At 39.6% G+C, this 20,725-nt stretch overlaps 1 protein-coding gene and 1 long non-coding RNA gene across 2 annotated transcripts in view; one reads left to right on the top strand and one right to left on the bottom strand.

Moving 5' to 3' along the window:
- Positions 1 to 959: 959 nt before the first annotated feature.
- Positions 960 to 9,245, bottom strand: LOC139676419 (uncharacterized). The gene is made up of 3 exons (XR_011698652.1): positions 9,170 to 9,245; positions 3,377 to 3,418; positions 960 to 1,007 (listed from the first exon to the last, which is right to left on the bottom strand). It is a non-coding gene; the product is annotated as an uncharacterized lncRNA (long non-coding RNA).
- EEIG2 (EEIG family member 2) overlaps positions 4,701 to 20,725 on the top strand; it is a 20,415-nt gene continuing 4,390 nt past the window's right edge. The window contains exons 1-7 of the mRNA XM_071565372.1: positions 4,701 to 5,169; positions 16,118 to 16,238; positions 16,790 to 16,819; positions 17,195 to 17,311; positions 17,822 to 17,868; positions 19,868 to 19,974; positions 20,503 to 20,598. Coding sequence (XP_071421473.1) covers positions 4,949 to 5,169; positions 16,118 to 16,238; positions 16,790 to 16,819; positions 17,195 to 17,311; positions 17,822 to 17,868; positions 19,868 to 19,974; positions 20,503 to 20,598 — 739 coding nt within the window. The 5' untranslated portion in view covers positions 4,701 to 4,948. The remainder of the gene's footprint in view (positions 5,170 to 16,117; positions 16,239 to 16,789; positions 16,820 to 17,194; positions 17,312 to 17,821; positions 17,869 to 19,867; positions 19,975 to 20,502; positions 20,599 to 20,725) is intronic.

The raw sequence follows: 20,725 nt of genomic DNA, 5'->3' as shown, positions 1-20,725 counted from the left end.
TACACTTTCTTTTAAATTAGTTACATAAAATTGTTACTTTTAGTTGCAATACATAGAAGTTTATAGACTGATTGAGCATCTGCTATAATTAATCTGCAATGTGCATTGAAACTATGTTTGATTAGGCATGGTTGACTAATGTATGAAATAAAAGATCCAGACAAGATAACCACAATGAAATACTGACAGTTTTTTCTAAAAACTCTACCTGCCCTTAACACATGTGAACGATTAGTGTCAATAGCCAAATATTCAAGGTAATGGAGAAAAAGATACATTTGTTCTTCCTAAAGTACAAGAAAACAAGCTACTTCTGGCAGGCTTGGCTTTCACAAGTTCATCCTGCATAGTTAGAATTTATATAGCACATGTTGTACTGCTAGAAGGCCACAGAGAAAAGACAGATAAAGTTTGATGGTTAGACAATGCATATGTGCAAATAGATTCTGCTATGACTTGCATGCATGGCAGAAGTTGGAGGTACTGGCTGTACATCATTGGCCCAGCTGTTTATCCATGATGTGACAACAATGAAATTAATTTTTCATATTTGCACTGGTCTCCCTGAAAATGGAGTAAGTAGCATAGAGCTGTGCAGGAAGTTTAAATGCTTTGACTTTAGTATGAGTGGCTGACAGCAATGAGACAAGTAGGCAAGAGCCTCAGGTACTTTGCACGTGTTGATAGATAAACTATTAGATACAGGTGTGAGAAAATCATTGCTCTTTGAAAGATACAGACACTACTTAGGTCTAATTAACCTCCTACAGCAACATCTGAGACAGTGAACACAAACACAAATCCAAATATTTGCATCATTTACATCAACAAGGTAATGAGTCCTACCTGGTATTTGGAAGCAGGCACTACCATAACTTCTACAAATGGCCTTCTGTGGCAGGTCTTGGACCTGTACCCTTTACAGAGTCCCTGTTTGTTAAAAAGGAGCCTTGAATAGTTCGAAATTTTGCAGTCCGATTTTTACCTTGCTTGAAGGAATTACAGAGCTGCAAAGGACATCTGAATTAAGAAACATCTTTGCCCAAGATATGTTATTTTAAATGCCTTTTCTTTAATTCTGTAACATTTTATTGTCTTTAGCATTATAAGGCTTTTTGATATCAACACTGATTAGTATCAGAATATCAAAAACATATCAGAAAAATATATGCATTTAACTTTGCAGAACAAAAGCTTTTAATTAGTATTATATCATACACGTACAATAAATATTTAAATTACATCAGTACCATCCACTTAGATGAAGTGCTATAAATATCACAAAACCTCAAAGACTAAAAGCAGATTTAATATATTTTATTAATAGATTGAAAGGTAATTGAACTGAATTGCATCATTCAATGTCTGCTCTAGATAGTGTAGCTCTTTTTCTGTGAGTAAGAAAGCTCTTTATAATAATCTTAAAATTTTGAAAATTTTCTACTGCATGAGCCAGAAGTAATTTCTGGCTTAATGCCAAGGACTGCAGGGAAGTACAGTAATTTTTAAATTATGAAATCAAATACAGTTCTGTTATACAGTTAAAAAATAGTCTGTTAAGTACATTCAGAAGCTTTGTGTCACCTGACAGAGCAGTCTTCTGGTCACACATGGAAGGATGTAATTAAAGGACACAAAGACAAGAAGTATTTAAAAGGCAACAGACAAAGTTCAGTGTTTTTAATTTGTTCAGGGTAAAATGAATACTTGCTTCATTACACAGATATGATTAGCTCAATTTTAAACTATCACTATGAAATAATTCTTCAAAACAAACTTTTTAAATCGTACTATCATATTAAAACAAGATATAGCAAATTCAGATATTGTTATTACTTTATTATTGTAACTTTTTTTACTGGTAGTTGTCTGGCACACAGCATTGGACTGGTTCAGCATGAAAAAGATGTCTTAACTCAGAAAGACCAGTTCTGAAATTCAGGTAAATATAACTTACAAATTAATAAACCATGATTTAAAATTATCAGTGGAGGTTCAGGTGGATTCTGACTTTCACCTGTGACATGTTACTATTTTGGAGGGCACAGAACACCTCAGGACTAGGACTGTTACCTGAGCTTTGTTTACATATAGCTTTAAATAGCCAAACCACATTAAAGCTTTGATCCTTCAGAGGGTAATTGCAGAGACTGCTCTGTGGCTATGTACTGAACATGTACAGACACATTTAGAGGACTGAGGCTTCATCATGCATTTCTTAAAACAGCATAAAAAGTGTCATGATTATAGAGTTTACCTATGCACACTGCATTTAGTTCCCACCAGCCTTACTGTGTGGTTTAATTCCATTTCAGACATCCAAGTTCATCTCTTCCATGACCAAGTCAGAGTGCTTACAATGGACTGCTGCTGGAAGCACTGATCTGGGTACAGGCTATAGCCCAGACATTGTCAGAGCCAGAGCAGTGATCCGTCTAAAGCCAAACCTAAGAAGCATTTCAATGCTTTTCTAATGCCACTACTCTCAATAGAAAGAGCTACAGATCAGAAATCAAGTCTCCATCAGCAACATGATACTGCAGAAAAAAATACAGGCCTAATGGATGAACAGAATTTGCATTAGTACCACCTCCAACAGTGATAGATACACTGATGTTCTGCAGAAATTAAAAACCCAAAGAGCTGGGCTTCACCTGTTCACAGAAACCCCTGTCCCTAAAAGACATGCCCTATTAACAGTTTCACAACTGAAATTTTATATTTTTTAGGAAAGAAAACATTTTTTGAGTTACTTATTTTATTCTGGTATAATAATGGCATTTTGTAAAACACTGACTTTTCTTGAATCATTGAGTTTTATAGCATCCAACTTCTTAAAGATTTAGGAATGACTCCTAAAATGAAAATCCAGTGCTTTAATGTCAGGGAAGCTTTTTATCAATGACAACACAGGATTAGTGCATTACCCACAGAATTCATTCTTTTTTGAAAAAGCTCCTCTACTATTCTGAGAATCTTTTGATCAAAGATATTTAAAAATCTATACTCTAACACTTTTGACTTCGACTCTTTTGGTCAAGAAAGTTATACTTCATATAATATAGAGGTTTTTTCTGTAACTGGTTCAGAATGTAAATATAAGTCCCAGAATAGAATTAGGCTTTTTCAGTACGGACTGCCTTTGATTCAAACCTCCTAAACCCATTTGGTACCTACCCTTACCTTAATTTTAGCAGTCAGCACCACAGGATGGCAGGGCTCAGCAAGGGCCAGCTCTCTTTCTAAGAGCACGAGGATGCGTGCAAGAACCCAGCTAGCAAAGTAGGGCCTTCTTTAACCACAATCCCCCCAAAGTCCCCAAGCAGAAAGAAGAAGCATCTACTGCCGCAAGGCAAGCTAAGGGCTGAGCACGCACCTCAGGGGAAGGTCCAGCAACAGTACCCACAGTCAGGCACACCTACAATAAAAGGAGACAGCTCTGAGAAGAAACTAGCAAGCAAACCTACAGGACATGGTCCACAACAAGGTACAGATAACGCAACAGCCACCCAACAAACAAACAGAACCATAAGGTTTCAATAAGGACTGATAGCTCAGAACTGAGCTTAAATGGGTCCCCTGAGCAGGGCGTGGGTGAGGACTCAGGTGAGGCTGGTCAGGGTTGTTGCAGCTCAGCATATAAACTTTCACAGCTGCAGGAGCCACTCAGTTATAAAAGAGGAGCTGTTTGCATGGGATGCTACTCAGACCATGTATGTGTATAGCCTATAAGGTTTTATAAGGGTTGCTGTTTTAAGAGTGAAGCATTTAGGTATTCTATAAGGGCTTGTTCAATAAGTAGATGAACTGTATGTATTAAACTTTAACAGAAAATTTATTTGATCTGTAATCTTATTTTTTTTTCTTGTCCCTTAATGTGCTAGATTTTTTAGCTAGATAAGGTAATGGCTTTTCTTAACCACAAGCATTTGTTTTTAACAAAGCTCTAAAGTATTTTCTGTAGTCTTTAAAAAAGAAGAGGATCTTAGTATAATGTGATATCAACTAAGTACTAACTTAATCTCTTTAGGTGCTGAAGGCTTTTCACTTATTGTTTCTTTGAACAGAGATTTCAGGGGCTCAGCTTCATACTACGTGTGTAAACATAAAAATTCTTTCTCTTACTATGTGAGTAAATGCTTAGTTGTGCTAAGATGTGTGTTGCGACACTATAAAGAGGAAACTGATGTGCTGATGGAGTGTACCCAGAGCTTGCTTTATATTTCAATCTCCTGGAACGGGTTTTTGAGACAAAGTTGTTCCCTGGAGAGCACGTGGTGGTGTTGAACAGTACGTTAACCAAGAGCGTAGCATGTGTGCTGTTATGTTAGAGGACTGTTTTTAAATGTAATCATAGATGTGTACCCGCTCCTTCTCTACAGGACTATGAACATCTGTTGCTCTGGTCAGAAGCGGCGTTAGTTGTAAACTACAGGTTGAACGGCTGTCGAAGACACCGAAAAGGTTTGAATTGCAGTAGAAAGTACCTCAGTTCAAAGTTGAAATTTCGACGTGTAAGTGATGCTTTGTGTTGTTAATGTTCTCTGAACCGAGCACGGGTAAGGTGAGCAGCACAGGAGGTTGTCGCGGGCGGGACGCACCCACCGCCCCAGCGGCGTGTCCGGAGGCGGGAGAGCTGCGGGGCGGGCAGGAATAGCCGCCCTCGGCCACGTCACTGCTCTGGACACCTCTAGTGTTAAACAGCCTTTTTCCGGGCCGGGGCCAGCTCCTTCGGAAAAACACACGCCAGCTTTTGCCCCTTTCGCGGCCGTGCTCGCCAATAGCTCTGGCGGGCGCTGCCGGCAGCGGGCGGAGCAGAGGCGGGCGGGTTTGAAAGGGAGGCGCCGGCTGCCATGTAAGCGCTGGCCGGGAGCGCCGTGGCCGGCGGGGCTGAGCTGGGAGCGGCCGGAGCTCCGTCCCGGCTCGCGGTGCCGCCCTTGCCCCGGGCATGGGAGCGGAACGGGGCGGCCGGCGCGGAGCGGAGCTGCCGTGGGGGCGGCCCCCAGCGGGTCCCTGGCCCATGGCCTTCATCATGATGAAAAAGAAGAAGTTCAAGTTCCGCGTGGAGCTGGAGCTGGACGAGCTTTCCTCCGTGCCCTTCGTCAACGGCATCCTCTTCTGCAAGGTGCGGCTGCTGGACGGCGGCAGCTTCAGCGGGGAGTCCTCCCGGTAGGTGCCGCGGGGACTGGCAAGATGGGGGGGGCTGCTGGGGGGGGCTGCCGGGGGTCCCCGCCCCACGCGGGCAGCTCTTGTCCCGTCCCATGGGCTGCGCTCGAGTTCCCCCGAGAGCCCGGGCGGTCCGGTCGCCTCCTGGGCTCCCTAGGAGCGGGGCGGGGGCCCAGGGAAGGAGGGGGCGGCTGCCCCGGCGCTGCTGGCGGCCGCTCGCCTTTGCTCTCGGCTAAGGGGAAGCTCCCGTGGCACCGACACCCTGGCTGTGCCCTCGGGTCGTTTGCTCCGCCAGCAACCCCGGCGGCAGAACTGAGGTGGGAGCACCTGTAGACTCTTCGTCTGCGTGGCTGCTCGCTGCCTGAAGTTCTAACGTTGTAAAATAAATAGTGAGGCTTTTTGAGGTTATTGAGGCTCTTCAACACGGAGTAACAGACATGAATCCTTGAGTGATGAGGGTTGTCCCAAAGGAGGGGGTCGCTTGTGCCATAATGCCTGGAGCTGTAATGCCTGCTGAACAGATGGGTAACGGGAGGGCAGGAAATTTCTTACTCCCAAGCCTTCAGTCTGAATTGCCCAATATGAATGTGAATTGTGCAACCTTAGTTTTTCGTTCTGTGAATATTTCTGTGGAAAGCTAAGTTCCATGGAAAAGTCCTCAATGATTCCTGTAAATGTTCAGGTCATACATGTTCCTGATATTGTTCATACCCAATGCTGCAGTGTAAGTGCAGCAAGCCAGATGCCTTTTTTTCTCTTTCTCTTCCTTCTGATGTGTCTCAGCAGTAGATCTGCCATTGTAGTGGTTCCCTAATCCATTGGTAGTGATGGGTAAATAAGAGTGCCAGTGTGTGAATTTTTTTCAGGTACCAGGCAGAGGCAGAACCTTGTCAATATGAAGGGGTGTGCTGTGGCTTCAGGCCTGGGGAGGAGGAGACTTCCTTCCTATTACACTTGTTCATCTTGTATGGGTTTTTATATTACTTTAATATTATTATAAAATTATTTGGAAAATGTCTCATAGAATTCTGGGAGCAGACAGTAACAAATCTATGAATATTCAGTTATTTTCTTATTAAAATACTGGTGATACAGAGCTTTCTAAATTATCTGGGGGTTTTTATTCTGTAAATAAGATTAATCAAGGAGAATAAAACATCAAAACAGAGCTTTGGCTTAGAACTTCCTTATTTGACCATGCCATTATACTAGCATGTATAACTGAAGATCAATTCTTCTGTGTGGTTGCAGGGTGTTCAGCTCAATAGTGTTCTGTTCTCATTCCATGTCTCCTTTCCTCAATATTTTTCTTTGAGTGACTTCTTCATGAGTAATAGATGATGATGGCAATGATGATTTCAGACACTAATGTGCCATTATTGCTCTGCTTCAGCCCATACTGTCTTGAAGTCATTTTCACAGGCTGACATACATTTTCTGGACAGGATCTCTATTTTCAAGGAGGTGGGTTTAGTCCTTTTTGTTTTGCCTGTTTATGATGCTAAAATTAAAAGCCTGGAAGCCTACATGCACATCTTTCTGAATGGTCTATTAGAGTAGTATATCTGTGGTAGGAGGTAGTATGTCTAGTAGGAAGTGTTGGTGGAATTGTTATGTAAAAATAGTGTTGATGTGTTGAAGTCAGTCTAGAAGTTCTTTCATTTTCTTTTTCTGATGTTATGGCTGAGGTTATAGAAATATGCTGGTGTATCGAAGTCCCTGTGAGTGTAACTCATTCCTGCTGGGCTGGGAACTGTTGAGGTATGCCGATGGAAAGGTAAAGAATTCCTTCAGTGCTAATATAGGGAGTGCCTTTGCTCTTGGCTTAAGAATTAACAGATGAATTTTCACAGCAGTGATTCAGCAAAGGGCTGAATAAATAAGGAAGAAATTAAGTTATCACCAGAGTGGCTGCATTCGAAACTTATCAGTTGCAAACTTTTTCTAAGGGCCATCATCTTCTAGTTGCATGCATTTATAAGCTTCACTGTGAGCTGGCGGTTATGTTATTAAAGCAGTAATCTTTATAGCCTTATTAAAAAAAATTGAAGAATTCCATTGTTTCAGAAAGTAATCTACAAACTCCTTTCAAAAAATTGTTAATACAGGGGGAACTGTTTTCTTAATAGCTTTTTGTTACTGAGGTCTAGTACTATAGTTAATAAGTTCTCAAGTTTGTACCCATCCAAACCAATACTTTCCTGCCTCTTGCCTTTAAACAAAAAAAAAATCTAAAAACCACCTTAATATTATTAGCACTTTCTTCTCAAAACTTACTCATTGACAGTCATAACACAGGTTGGCAGTTGCCTTGGAATTAGGGCCCATATGTAGCAAGTTGTCATGAAAACAGATTCAAGTGATTGTCTTGTCAGTCCTGTGTAGATCCTGCTGCATGAATGATTAAAGCAGTGATCCTGCAAGCAATGTGATACCTACCTCATCCCTCTGTCAAACTGAGATGAAAAGAAGATAGATAAAAGTTCAAGCAACTGCAAGATAGTCTTTTTCAGTTCTCTGATCTTTGCTGGGAAAGAGCTGTCTAAGAAACCTGTTATGGAGATGTGGTCTGTGTTACTGGAGGCTTGTTTCAGTCCAGTTACTTTCCTGGCTGATGCAGATGAGTGCCTGAAGTGTACAGAAATTCTGTGACCAGGTGAAACCACCTTGTATAGTGCAGGACACAGGAATCTGGTTTGTGTATAAATAGGAGCCACACCACTTGGTGTTGGTGTTTGCATGTAGTTTTTAGAACTCTAATTTGAAAACCTCTATTTGGAACATGCCTATGCATATTTGTGAGTATTTACTGTAGGAAAAGAAAGCTCTGTATTATCATGCTAAATGTTTGATTACCTGACAAAATATTCAACTTTTAAACTAAAAATCCCAAGTCCTTGTTCACAAAGCCTGGCCATACATAACGTGTCCATAAAATGTTGTTCACATAATGTCTAATGCACCATGAAAGCATGGAAGATTTCAGGGAAGAAATTACACCTATGAATATTTTGAACAACAAAACGTACTACTTTGAGGTACTTCAAATAGACTTGACTAAATACTTCAGCATATTTATTCATGGCCATTCTAATGTAGCCATAAATGTAAAACAAGTATAGGCTTTCTGCAACTGCCCTCATTTTAACAGGCTGAAGAAATAATTGATGGATCCCTAGAGTAGGTAACTGCTCATAGGATGAGCTGCTGCTCAAGCAGCAGCAAATGAACAGATGGTTATGAGGAAATCAAAGAAATTTTGGAAAGTGAAGGATCTTGAGGGTGTACTTTCAATACTGTACTATACAGAATTAGGCTGCAGGAGCTGTAAGTTTGTTAGTTCCATTTTTAGCTTGGGTTCCAGCTGCACCCCACTCAAGGAAAGGCCTTGTTGGTTGGTGTTTTTCTGCCTGCAGTTTTCAGTTTGGTTGTATCCCCCTTCTTTTTAAATCTGACTTCTGACAATTTAGACTTCATTCTTTTACACAACAACATTCTAAACTAAGTTGATAATGATTGATATGTGACAGAGATTTGGCATAGCCAAGAACTGTAAGTTTTTCATCAAAACATTTTATTTTCCAATAGATTCCAGGGATGTGGGGTTTTCTTTTATGTACAGTACACTCTTGAGTCCTGAGAGGCAGTGTTGGAGATCTTGTATTACTTGCATGAATATATCCTTATTCCCAATAGGTACAGGCTAGGGCATGTAACTGTCTTCTGTAGAAATTGATTTCTTACCTTCCAGATAATAAGTACTTCTTATCTGTAGTGATGCTCAAACCTACTTCTTGACAGTCTAAAACTACATCTATTTTTTGTGACTCCAGCCAAGTACATTTTCTGCTTCACTGGACTCTTCAAATTGCCTTTTAACCATTCTTTTCCCAATTGCTGGTATTGCATTTGAAAGGGAAATCATCTCCTGATAGTAACAGAACTCTGGTTTTACATAATAATACTTACTAGAAAAACATACCTGTTATGTGGAATCACTGACCTTATCTCTCTAGTCCTCCTGCTGGATGGATTAATCCTGCTGACGGTCTTCAGAGCTGGATAATGCTACTTCCAATAGCTTTTTCAGCTGTAACTGGATTTGTAGTTGGATAACCTGAAACAAAATTTTCAAGTGCTGCAAGGAATTCTGCCTTGCAATTTTGTAGGTGCTCTTTTCAGATTCTCTAATGTCCATTTAGTTTTCTCAGTTGTGAAGAGACATTTGATTAAGCAGGTTTTAGACCCTGTCCTCTGTGGAGAGGAAAAGGTAAGAATGGGAAGTTCTCTATACAAACTGTAACTTTTGTTTTCTTTTCCAAAAGGTAGTTTCTTTGTACCTTTTCAGCCTTTCATTAATAGTTCCAGTAAAAAGTGTTTAGTCAACTCATTTGGAGAATATGCTGGAGAAAGATGAAGGAATTAATGAAAGGAGTAAAAAATACAGAATTAGATCTGAAGAGGGTCCTCTTTGGGCTACAGTACAAGAAAATAAAATGTTTTTATGTATTGCACGGGGTGTAACTTATTACTGCAGATATGAGAAGGGCTCAATCTTGTGAGACTTTTCTTACTGTAACTATAAGTACTGCAAAGAAATACAACAGCTAATTTGACATGAAAAGGTTCCTAACAAGGGATGCATGGCAGACATCTGTTAAAGGAGGAGGGATTGTGGGGAAAGCTGCCATGTTTAAGGTGCCTGGCTTGTGCAGAACAAACACCTTGGTTCAAAAATGCTGGTGAGGGTTTGCTGGTTTGTTTTTTTTAAACCGGACCCTGGCACAGTACATGGAGTACAGATTTTCCTGACATGAAGTTGCCATTTATAAGTGGTATAGCACCTGATTGCCTTCACATTTTAAGGATTAGTTCTTTTCATGGAATAATTTCAGGTGAAGGGAACTGCTACATTTTGCATAGTCCAATTGCCTGATCAAAGCAAGACTAATTTCAGTTAGATCAGGAAGCTCAGAGCTTTGTCCTGTCAGCTTTAGAAAATCTGTAAGAATGGAGATCAGTTTTTGTACACAACGTGTCCTTCTGCTTCACCACTTTTATTGTGAATGTTTTTCCCTTTATATTAAAGGAATTTCTCTTGTTACTGCCTCTTTTCTTTCCTCTGCTCCCCACTAAAAAGTGTCTGGCTCCATCTCCTCTATAACTCAGCAGGGAAGGCCGAAGAGGCAATTAGATCTTCTTTCATCTTGTCTTGTAACAGTCTGTAAAAATCCCATGTACTCAAATTCTTCTGCATAGGGTCCTTCATCCCTCTCCTCCCTGACTCCAGACTATCATCTGATACCCCTTACACTTGCTTCAGTTTATCAGTGTCTGCCTTCTACTGAGAAGGCCCATAAACCAGGCACACTCCTGCAGATACAATCTCACAAATGTTCAACAGAGAGGAACAGTAACTTCCGTTGACTTGCTGACTATGGTCTTGCTAATGCAGTTTGCCCTTCACAGTTCTAATTGCCTTCTGCCTTTGCCTGTAACCAGCAGTTTTTCATCCATGTGATAATGAGTTTATATATATTTTATAAGGAATTCTTGACATGAAATGTTGCTAAAGATATAACCTGTTTATTATAAGTAAAAACATGTGGCATAGAAAATGATTGCTCTGTTTGAATTTTGTGTGTAGTACTAGCAAATTAACTGGGGAGCTGTGCACTGTAAACAAGTGGAGCTCTGCAGGAGGAGCCAGCTGTTTGCTTACTGCTGAAATTTGTGAAACATTGAGGCCCTGTTTGTAAATGACTGGTTTTGTTCAGGTTTTTAGCAATGCTTAGGAAAAAATGTTTTTGTTGGAGAAAATGCATCATCTTATTTGGCTCAGACAGGGGAGAAACACAGAGGATTAAAGAAAAAGTAAACTGTATTTCTTCCTGAATAGAAGAAACATATGAAAGCTTTGCATAAGCTATTGCTGCAGTGTATACTTTAGAGCTCTTGCTCTGAGCTCTAATTTTAAGTGATGCACCTTCCTATACGAAGACTAAATTTAGTCTTTTGTTATTGCATAACTTAACAATTTAAACTGTATCTTAGTATTGCTCTGGGAGCCCATTGCATGGGTACCTGTATCATTCCCTCAACTCTGACACTGAATTTTACATGGAAGTGGATTTTGGGTAAGGGGCTGCAAGAGGGTATTCTCTTGTGTGCCAAACCATTGTCTTCCCCAGTATAATACCCTTCTAGTATTAATGATACTCAAGGAGAGGTTGAATCTTAGTGTGCAGTACCTGAACCACTGAGGCCATTGGAAGTGTGGCCAGCAAACTGTTAATTGTAGGTTACTGCCTTAATTCCTGCAAGGTGGGATCATGACACTGGCCTTTGTTAGGTGTTCCTTCTCTCTGCAGAAGAAACATGTTAGAGAGAAAATACCTGTATGAATGGGCTATTGTTCATATTAAAAGACTATTTGCTACATCAAGAGTAACTGTTACTCCCCTTCACTGAACACTGTGTTTGTATAAGGACAGAGCTAACTCAGCCAAGGGTCAATCAAAGGGAGCTTTAGGTGATGAAAGTTCATATGCAAACTCACAAATGAGCACATTAAACAGCAGCAGGGAGGGTGGAGGGCCTAAAATAATACTCTGCCCCAGCTATTCCCAGTCCTGTCACAGGAGCCATCAGCCCATGAAAGGCCCATCTACATAAACCCAGGAACACAGAGGAAGGTGGAGTGGGGAACTGAAATTATGGGCTTAAACAAAAGGACACCCTGTCCAGGCTGCTCCTAGAGGTGTACCAGGAAAGCCTCAGCCCCATTGTCCAGGCAGGAAATCCATCATGTCAAACTAGCACTGAAGCAACTTTCGGACTGAGGGGAGTTGTTGCATATGAGACACATCATGGGATACAAGGGAAAAGGCTTATTATGGGACATTTTGGGGAGGAACTAAATGTGGAGGAAGGGATGAGTTTAGGTGATTTGAGGAGGAACAAATGTGGGAAAAACAGGGACTTAAGGGGATAAAAGGGCCAGTTGGATGCAAATATTTTGCTGGTTGTTATATTTGTCTAATCTGTTTCTAATCAGTACTGTCTGTTGTATCTTCATACTGAACTACATTCTCACTCCTTCCTGGGGGAATGGCTCTTCTGTTCTATGTGTATGGGAGTGTGGAGGTCTGAGTACCAGCAACTGGAGTCAAGGTTTGCATCACAGGCTTGCGTGTCTGTGGTGCCAGCAACAGACAGGAGAGACCTGAGTGAGCAGACTCAAGTACGAGCCATGGGAGAGGGACTGTGGGTTACATGGGCTGTGTGTCCCTTGTGCCAGCAGCTGGCCTGGGGTCATGGCACAGAGCATTTGGGTGCCAGCAACTGGAGAGTCCAGAGGCATTAAAGCAAATCTCAGCCACTGCAGTGGGACCAGGAGTCAGCGATTTGCCTGCCTGTGCAGCAGTGCAGGTGTTTGAGTATTCAAATGCCATCAGGGATCATGCTGGACTAGCATGGTCAGAGCTCTGTGGTGCTCAGCCAGAGAGGGGAGTGGGCTGAGGTTGTGGGTGCTCTGTGTGCCTGTAGGGCCAGCTGTGGGTGCTGGCTGGGGGTGCCTATCAGGATTACTTCTTCAGCCTTGCTGCTGGTTGGATTGGGGGAGCGCAGCTGCCTCACTTCTCTTGTGCCAGCTTATCAACATATTTTTCTCCTTGTTCAAAGCTGAAATTTTGCATTTGAAATTGAGTCAATGTGGAATTGTCCTTCTAAAGAAAAAAAACCCATTAAATTGATGGCAATGTAAACTATACTTTGGAATCACTTTATCTTACAATATCTGTTTATTGAATTTATTCTTGGTTACATATTACTGACACCATTAGTTAAGTCACACCAAAGCACTACAACCCAGTATGTATCTGAATGCATCTTAGTAACTAAGATACATTTTGATTAAGAAAACAACGGGTTTTGCTTTGCATGTGGTGAAGTGACTGGAGGCTCATAGGAAGCTGACTCAGAGCGGAAAGCTTTCCCCAGCAAAGCTCTCCCCAGAGCATCATTGCCAAGAAGTTATCTGGGTTCGTTTCCATAGCAGCCCATCAATACAGCTGTTTATTTTCTAAAGCCTTGTACTTCAACCAAGAATCTTATAAACTCAGATGTTACTGTTTAAGTTTAATGTTCTGATTATTTGACTTTTTCTTTTCTTCAGCATGATGGGAATAACTAGCTGTTACTCTTCTTTACTAAAAAATTACCTTAAGTATGTAAAATTTTTCTTTTATATAATGGAATTAGTACTGTTCAGTGTGAGTGGAGGCAGTTGGTTGGGTTTGGTTTTGGTTTTGGATTGTGTACAAAAGTTTCAAGCATCTTATGATCTATGTGCCAGTGAAAGAAACTAATATACTTTTTTTTAAATCCTTATGAGAAGGAAGGGGTATTCCTGGTTTTATTTACTTTTCGAAGAATTAGTGTGTCAGTATCTACAACTGAGGCCTTTTTACTGTTGCTTTTACTGTCTTGTTTGTAAGAAAACTTATAATACTGATCTCTCCTATTTAATGTTTATTAAATTATTTGCCTGAATAAATCCTGACCTGTCTTACAAGTGGATCAAGTCTTCCAAAAGTGTAGTTTTCACGCTGCCTTCCTTACTTGAACAATTACATCCATCTAGTAGTGTTGGTGTGTTGAAATAAATTCAAAATCCTTAGGGTTTTAAAGAAACCTTACATTTCTCAAGCAGATGTTATTTACATTTTTCTTGCATTTACAAGCAAGAATGCATTTTATGTTTACTATGTTATCATTTACTACCATCTTAGTGTTATCTGGAACACTGTATACCTGAAGAATGTGCAGCTGCTTTCACTTTGCTGCAGAGACAGAAGGCTGTTAAGAAGCAGAAACATCACCTGAGCCACAATACTGAGGTGTACAAAGATTTTGGCACGTTATTTTGACCTTGTGAGTTTAGAGAAACATTTTTTTGGTGGAGAAAAAAGTATTACCTACTAACTGGAAATGTTACAAAAGTAAAAAAACTACAAGAACTTAGCAAAATGATGAATAGCAGAAGTGATGCTGTTGTTGGTAGTCCCATGGTGTCCTGGGTGATAAAGCAAGGGTGGTAAGGGTGATGATGACTCCTGTCTTACTTACATGATGAACAGATGCTATGAGAAATGATTTTTCTGACCTTTATGGGTGACAACTGAACACTTTCAGTCTAGTAGCACTGTTATGTTACAAATGTTAGCAGTTATCAAATTTGCCTTTAAGGTTACATTTTACTTGATGACTTCTTGCTTGAGCCTGTTTCAGTAGAGGATATAACTGTTTGTAATTTCCCTTTTTTGAATTCTGGTTCCTTTTTTTTGGTATTTAAATAACTCACATGATGGCCGTTAGGGATTCCCTCCCCCCTCCAAAGTACAGGAAAATTTGCCATGTAAAACATACCAGTTAAATGGTCAGTGGTGGTGCAGAGAGCATGTTCCTTTTAGGTCACATGCTTGACTGTGACTCAGTGTGGTATCATCAGAATCTGTTCGTTTGTTGTGGTCGTTAAATGGTCTCATTTTTGGCAGGCTGGTTTACTCCTACCTTAGGAAGTCCAAGTGGCAGTGAGCACTGTAGCTGGCTGTCTCACCAGCACAGCACAAGGAGCTTTTGTCAGGGCCATGCAATTCTTCATCTTTCCATAGCTGTGATGAACTCTGACTCCAGCTTATGCAGAACCATAGGATTCTGTCTGTTAAAGACATCAAACTGGATCTTCAATAATAAGCTACTGTAAGAAGTTAATATAAAACACAGGAATGTATGTGTTAGAGAAATGGAAGGGAAAAAAAGGACAAGTATCACTTTCATATGTGAAGACTGTACTTGAATTATTAGAGTGGTAGAAGAAATTCTCTGTTTCTCCACAGGTCTAAGTTTAGACAACTGGGGCTAGAAAAGAGATTTAGTTCACTGAGGCAGGTCCCTCAGAATCATGGTCCTTATGTCCCCTCTTACTGACAAACTGTCCACCCTTGTCATAAAATAGATTTTTTTGCTGATTCTCTTATTTGAAGGCTGTTCTAAAAACTTGCTCTCTGACTTGAGACCTTTTAACTTTCAGTTTTAAGTGGGTATTTGGTTACACTTTATTTTGGTCCTAACCACTTTTCATTTGACTTAGTTATTTAGTCTCTCAAGTGTTTGAATCACCAGTGTATCTTCATCATATGTAATTTCTTCTTACAAGATACAGTATTTTTCCTGTATCTGATTATTTTGGAGTTTGTTCTTGCTCAGTTACCCCAAATGTGTTCTGTCTGAGCCTTATAAAATGACATTAATATAGCTGAAAGCATCGTACATTTTGGCCTTTTTCTCAGCTGCATCATACTGTCAGGCTGCTACCCTCCTGTGAAGAACAAATCTGTTCAGATATGTCATTTTCCTCTCAAATGGCAAGCTCCCAGTGTGTAGCTGGAATTCTTGTTTGCCCCAAGTGCATTACTTTGTGTCTGGTTGTTGCAGATCATGTCCTTTCTACTTTTCCAAGCCTCAAATTTATCTAGTTCTGCTTGTATGATGCTCCCTTTCTCTGCATTAAAAACTACTTGTCAAAGATGGTATCTTGAGCACATTGCAAAGCTCAGTGGCTTGGAAAACAGTGCCTGGGAGCTAATGGTCAGCAAAACTTCACTCTCCTGAGGCAAACTGGAGACATTAGTGTCATTCATTGGAAAAACACGACTGTTGCACTTTTCTGGAAGTCTAATAATGTGTTCAAGGTTTGCAACACTTATTAGCCATGTTACACAAAGAGAAGAAGGGAGGAGTATTATCATTCAGACTTTGGAAGACAATTTACATGAAGTGACTGTCCTAGAAAAAGTGGAACCAGTGTTTGTTCTTGAGCTGTCTTACTGCAGTTTATGGTTCTGAATGTATATGCAACTAATCCTAAGCACATGCTCTCTATTTGCAGGGAGGTGGTGCAAGCAAATTGTGTTCGCTGGAAGAAAAAGTTCTTATTTACATGTAAAATCAGTGCCAGTGCCACAACAGGGGTCCTGGATACCTGCACTTGCAGGGTATCTGTGCGGAAGGTAAGTAGCTCTTCTCCCCTCCTCTCTTCTTTCCTCACTCTTTCTTCACTAGTTTTAGGTTTGGAATGTCTGATAAACTTCATATAAAACAAGCTTTAGCTGCCACCGTGTCAGGTTTTCCTTTTGTCAAAATTGTGTAGTAATCTTATTACTTTAGTTTGAATAATTCACGGGGGTTTTACATTCTTAGTGAAAAGAACACTTTTTCCAGCAGAGCACCAAAGGAATCCTTCATCAGTGTTTATAAAGTTAGCCCTTGACTGATATTTCCAGCAAGCAGCAGCAAACTTAGAAACCTTGAACTGTGCTAAGTACCAGAATTTTGTACACAGCACATCCTACCTTTGAGGCCAGACCTTGCAAGAGCCAAATGTTCTTCCCCCTCTGGATAAGAGTCTCCTGCTAGCCTGCTCCAAAGGCATTAGGAATACTAAGTTCTAAGTGACAGCAGGACAGGCTAGCATGTGTGGCGAGATATTTCAAAACATATTAAAATCCTCAGTCAATATCTTTAATGGCTTAATGGTGTGTCTTTTTGCCTTTTTTTCTAGGAATTAAAAGGAGGAAAGGCATATGCAAAGGTAAATTGAGATTTTGCCTACAGATAAGCTTTTCTTTCTTGTCATTTTATGCCCTTTCAAAGTCATTCCATAATAATACTCTTATAACCACCTTTTCTTTATGTGCATTATAGTGACACACCCTTCTGAATATATTAACATAAAAAAACTCTCCTCATTATCTTTATCTTTTGGCATTTTACATTTTTAACTGAAAATAGAACTCTGCTGACTGACATTCAAAGTTAGTTTTCTGCATTTTGGCCACTGTCTTTGGGTATCCTTTTATTCTTACGTGAGAGAAACTGCTGTTGAGTGGTACTCAGTATGGGATGCTGCAAGTACTTTCATTTAGTCATATGCTTACTACTGACTGTGTTTTTTATCTCTTAACAGCTGGGATTTGCAGATCTAAATCTAGCAGAGTTTGCTGGATCGGGAAATACCACTCGTCGCTGTTTACTGGAAGGCTATGATACCAAAAATACAAGACAAGACAACTCCATTCTCAAAGTAATTTGTTTCCTTTGTCATATTTAAAGTAATAAAGCAGAGGACAAGTGGTATTATTAAGCACTTAAAGAAATTTAAAACTCATTTGCTGAACCTCTTTCTAGAAGGAAAGCTATTTAAAGTAAAAACAAAAACATTGTTTAGAGACAATCATTAAAATCCATGCAGTCAAAACCCAGATTCATCCTACTCTTTGAAATGGGGCTGGATAGCTAAAATAAAAGCGTTCAAAAGGTATTCTAACAGGAGCTGAAAAATTAACAAGTTAATACATTATATCTTTAAGACTGGGCAACATCCTGTGCATCTTTCCGAGAGTGAATCTATTTACTGCCTTATAATATATGGCTTATAAGTGAGAGTCACCTCCATGACTTCTGGGACTTTGCCATTTTCTATTTAACAGTAATCAATATAACAGTTGGCAAGTATAACTCAGTGACATAACCACATATCTGTTACAGATCAATTCAATTTTCTTATGATGGGTTTTGTTTTCTTAACCTGTAGGTTTTGATCAACATGCAGCTGATGTCTGGAGACCCATGCTTTAAAACGTAAGTTTGTAAAAATTGTAAAAACACTTAAGGAAACTGTTCCTGCAGCAACCTTATATAAATATACTTGATATAGGGTGACCTGACTCACAGTTGTGTTTGGAAAATGTACCTTTTATTCATAAGTCTCAGATTTTAAAAGATTCGTTTGGGGGGAAAAAAGCCACAACAGAAGTACAAGAGAAAGCACTTACAGATATTTAGTTATGAAAGATATTATGCAACCTAGTAAAATCTGCAAGAGGCAACATCTGAGGGGGGAGGTAGCCAGGAAAATACACTGCTATATATTGAGGATCCTTGGCCTCATTGTCCCTAATCTGCAGTCTGAGAAACACAATAGTTTTGCACCAGTCCAGTTAAGGAACTCTTCAATGTCCCCTTGCAGCATTAGAGCATTATAGAATGTCATCTTGTGCTTACTGAATAAATAGCAGGGAGGGTATTATCTGAATTGGTTTGATTGGGCAAAACGTTTCTGTATCCCTAGTTATTTAGCACCTCTTTTACTTTAGAGTCAGACCTATTAAACACTACATCAATGGTACTGATAAACTATTTCTCAAAGGCAACTGCTCATTAATCTTGTGTACTAACAAAACAACATATTTGGGTTTTACTGGTTAGTACTGAAAGAGTTGAAATTAGCACCTAAATAGCTTTTGGGTTCCCTAGGAAAAATTCTCTAACTCAAGTTATTCAGACTTGGCATTTTCTTTCAAACTGGTGATATAACCATTTCCTGGAACATAAACTTTCAACACAAACAGAACAAAAAATTTATCTAATCCAGATGTCCTTTGTAGAAGGAAAAATAGACCTTGAAACAGTTTCAAAACCTGGAATCAGCTACATGTTTTATGAAGAGGCCCAGAAGCCTTGATGTTTGATCTGGGATGACATTCCTAAAAGTGTTCAGATCTTGCTTTCCAAAGTATGTTGGGCAGTTAAGTCACACACACTGTATTTCCAGTAGTGCTGTTTTTTCTTTCTTTTACTTTCAAACATAAGAGGGAATATGTTACAGTGCATAAAGACAGTGACTAATTTATTGAATATGTCAAATCTAAAAATGTCAACAAGTAGCATTTGTATGCAGACCAACAGTCTGTTCCCAAAGTAAAAAATAACAAAGCATTAAAAAAATGTAGGTAACATCTTGAAATGCATTTTGGTTGTATTGCTTGCAAGAGAAGATTGCTTTCACTTTGTCATTTTCTTACTATTTTCTTTTGCACTAGCCAAACACAAACTTACAGGTTTATTAATTTTAATAAAATATTCCTCTGGCTCTTTGTGTTAGCTCAAACAAGCATTTAAACTTAATTAAAAGCTTTTTAATATTGAACCAAAATTTAAATTATGTAATACGTGATGCTTTTTTTATTTTGTGGGAAGTAAAATTTAGAGGGGAATCCATGGAAATGGTGCCGTAGGCCCTTTTGTTAGGAGTGGGAGGGTTATCAGCCCAGAATCTGCTCCTGTGCTGTGACAATATGAAACAAAGCCAGGAGTACTTCACCCCACACAAGCCAACTTAGCCAACTGTCACTGTGCATGTTTGGGGTTTTTTTAACTTACCATCTTGTCATGTATTCCATGAACTACTGAATTACATATATTCTTAGCATGTAAACTATCCTGTGATTCATACACTTCAAAAATAATTAAGAACTTCAAAATAAAGACATACCACTCCACCAATCATCAGGGGAAAAAAAAAAAAGTCCATGCCAGCATCCCCAGAAGCCTGAGAGGCCAAGGGTATGAGGGGATTCTGTGAAGTGTCCTTAAGCTCAATAGCAAAAGCTTTTTGTTGTTTTTTTGGTTTTTTTCAACAGGGCACTAGGCAGCATGTTTCCAGAAAAGAATTGCAGGGCTATTAATTTGATGCTCAGTATGAATTATACCAAGTTATTTGAAAGGAGAACTATGTGCTAATCAATTTGGAGGGATTACAAGAACAGTACAGCAAATCTGAACAACCTTCTTTTTACAGGCCTCCTTCCACGGCAACATCTATAGCAATTGCTGGAGAATCAGAATCTTTGCATGAAGACAGGAAAGGTGGAGAAAACTTAAAAGTAGCACACCTGGGTCTAGCAGGTAAAGAATAATGCTCTTAATTTCTCAATGCTTTTATAACTGGCCTCATGGTTTTGAGATGTACAAAATACTTCAGATCTTACAGGGATGCTGACAGTTGGCCCACAAAGGAACCTTCTTACATGGCTTATTATTTTCTACTTTCAAACACAGCTGAAGATCTTAACCACAGTTAATTATTCAGACAGAAAACATCTGGCACAACATTCCACTATGATACTAGAGATAAGCATGGTCATCTCTTTAATGTTGAGACTGTAGACTTATCTAGAACTACATTTCATACTAATATTTCTAACTCCGTTACTCCGTTTTACTCAGACAGCTATTATGGGTTTTTTAATGGAATGCATGTTCATTAACATACATGGTATTTTTGCAACACTTGAATCTCCAAAAAGTTTGTAGAAAACCAGTGTCAAGTCTATAATCACTCTAGGAAATCTCACTTGTGAATCTAATCAGGATTACAGGCAAAGCAGTAATAAGATGACTTTAGGAACACTATCTGACTTGCACATGTTGCAGATATCCCATCGAAGAGTGCCTCAGTCCCAGATGAACTTGGTGCATGTGGACATTCCAGAACATCAAGCTATGCAAGTCAGCAATCAAAACTGTCAGGTAGCTGTTAACAATTTTGTTACAAGTTGTTAGGGGTTATTTACTTGCACAGGTTTAAACAGTAGAAAATAAATATACTTTGATTTAAAAAGGGTTTGAAGTTGAAAGCTTTTTCCTAGGACTTTCA

Source organism: Pithys albifrons, chromosome 10 (genome assembly GCF_047495875.1).
Source record: "Pithys albifrons albifrons isolate INPA30051 chromosome 10, PitAlb_v1, whole genome shotgun sequence".
In the NCBI taxonomy this organism is placed as follows: Eukaryota; Metazoa; Chordata; class Aves; order Passeriformes; family Thamnophilidae; genus Pithys; species Pithys albifrons.
The sequence above is the reverse complement of the archived record's forward strand: the minus strand, read 5'-3'. Positions and strand labels throughout refer to the sequence as shown.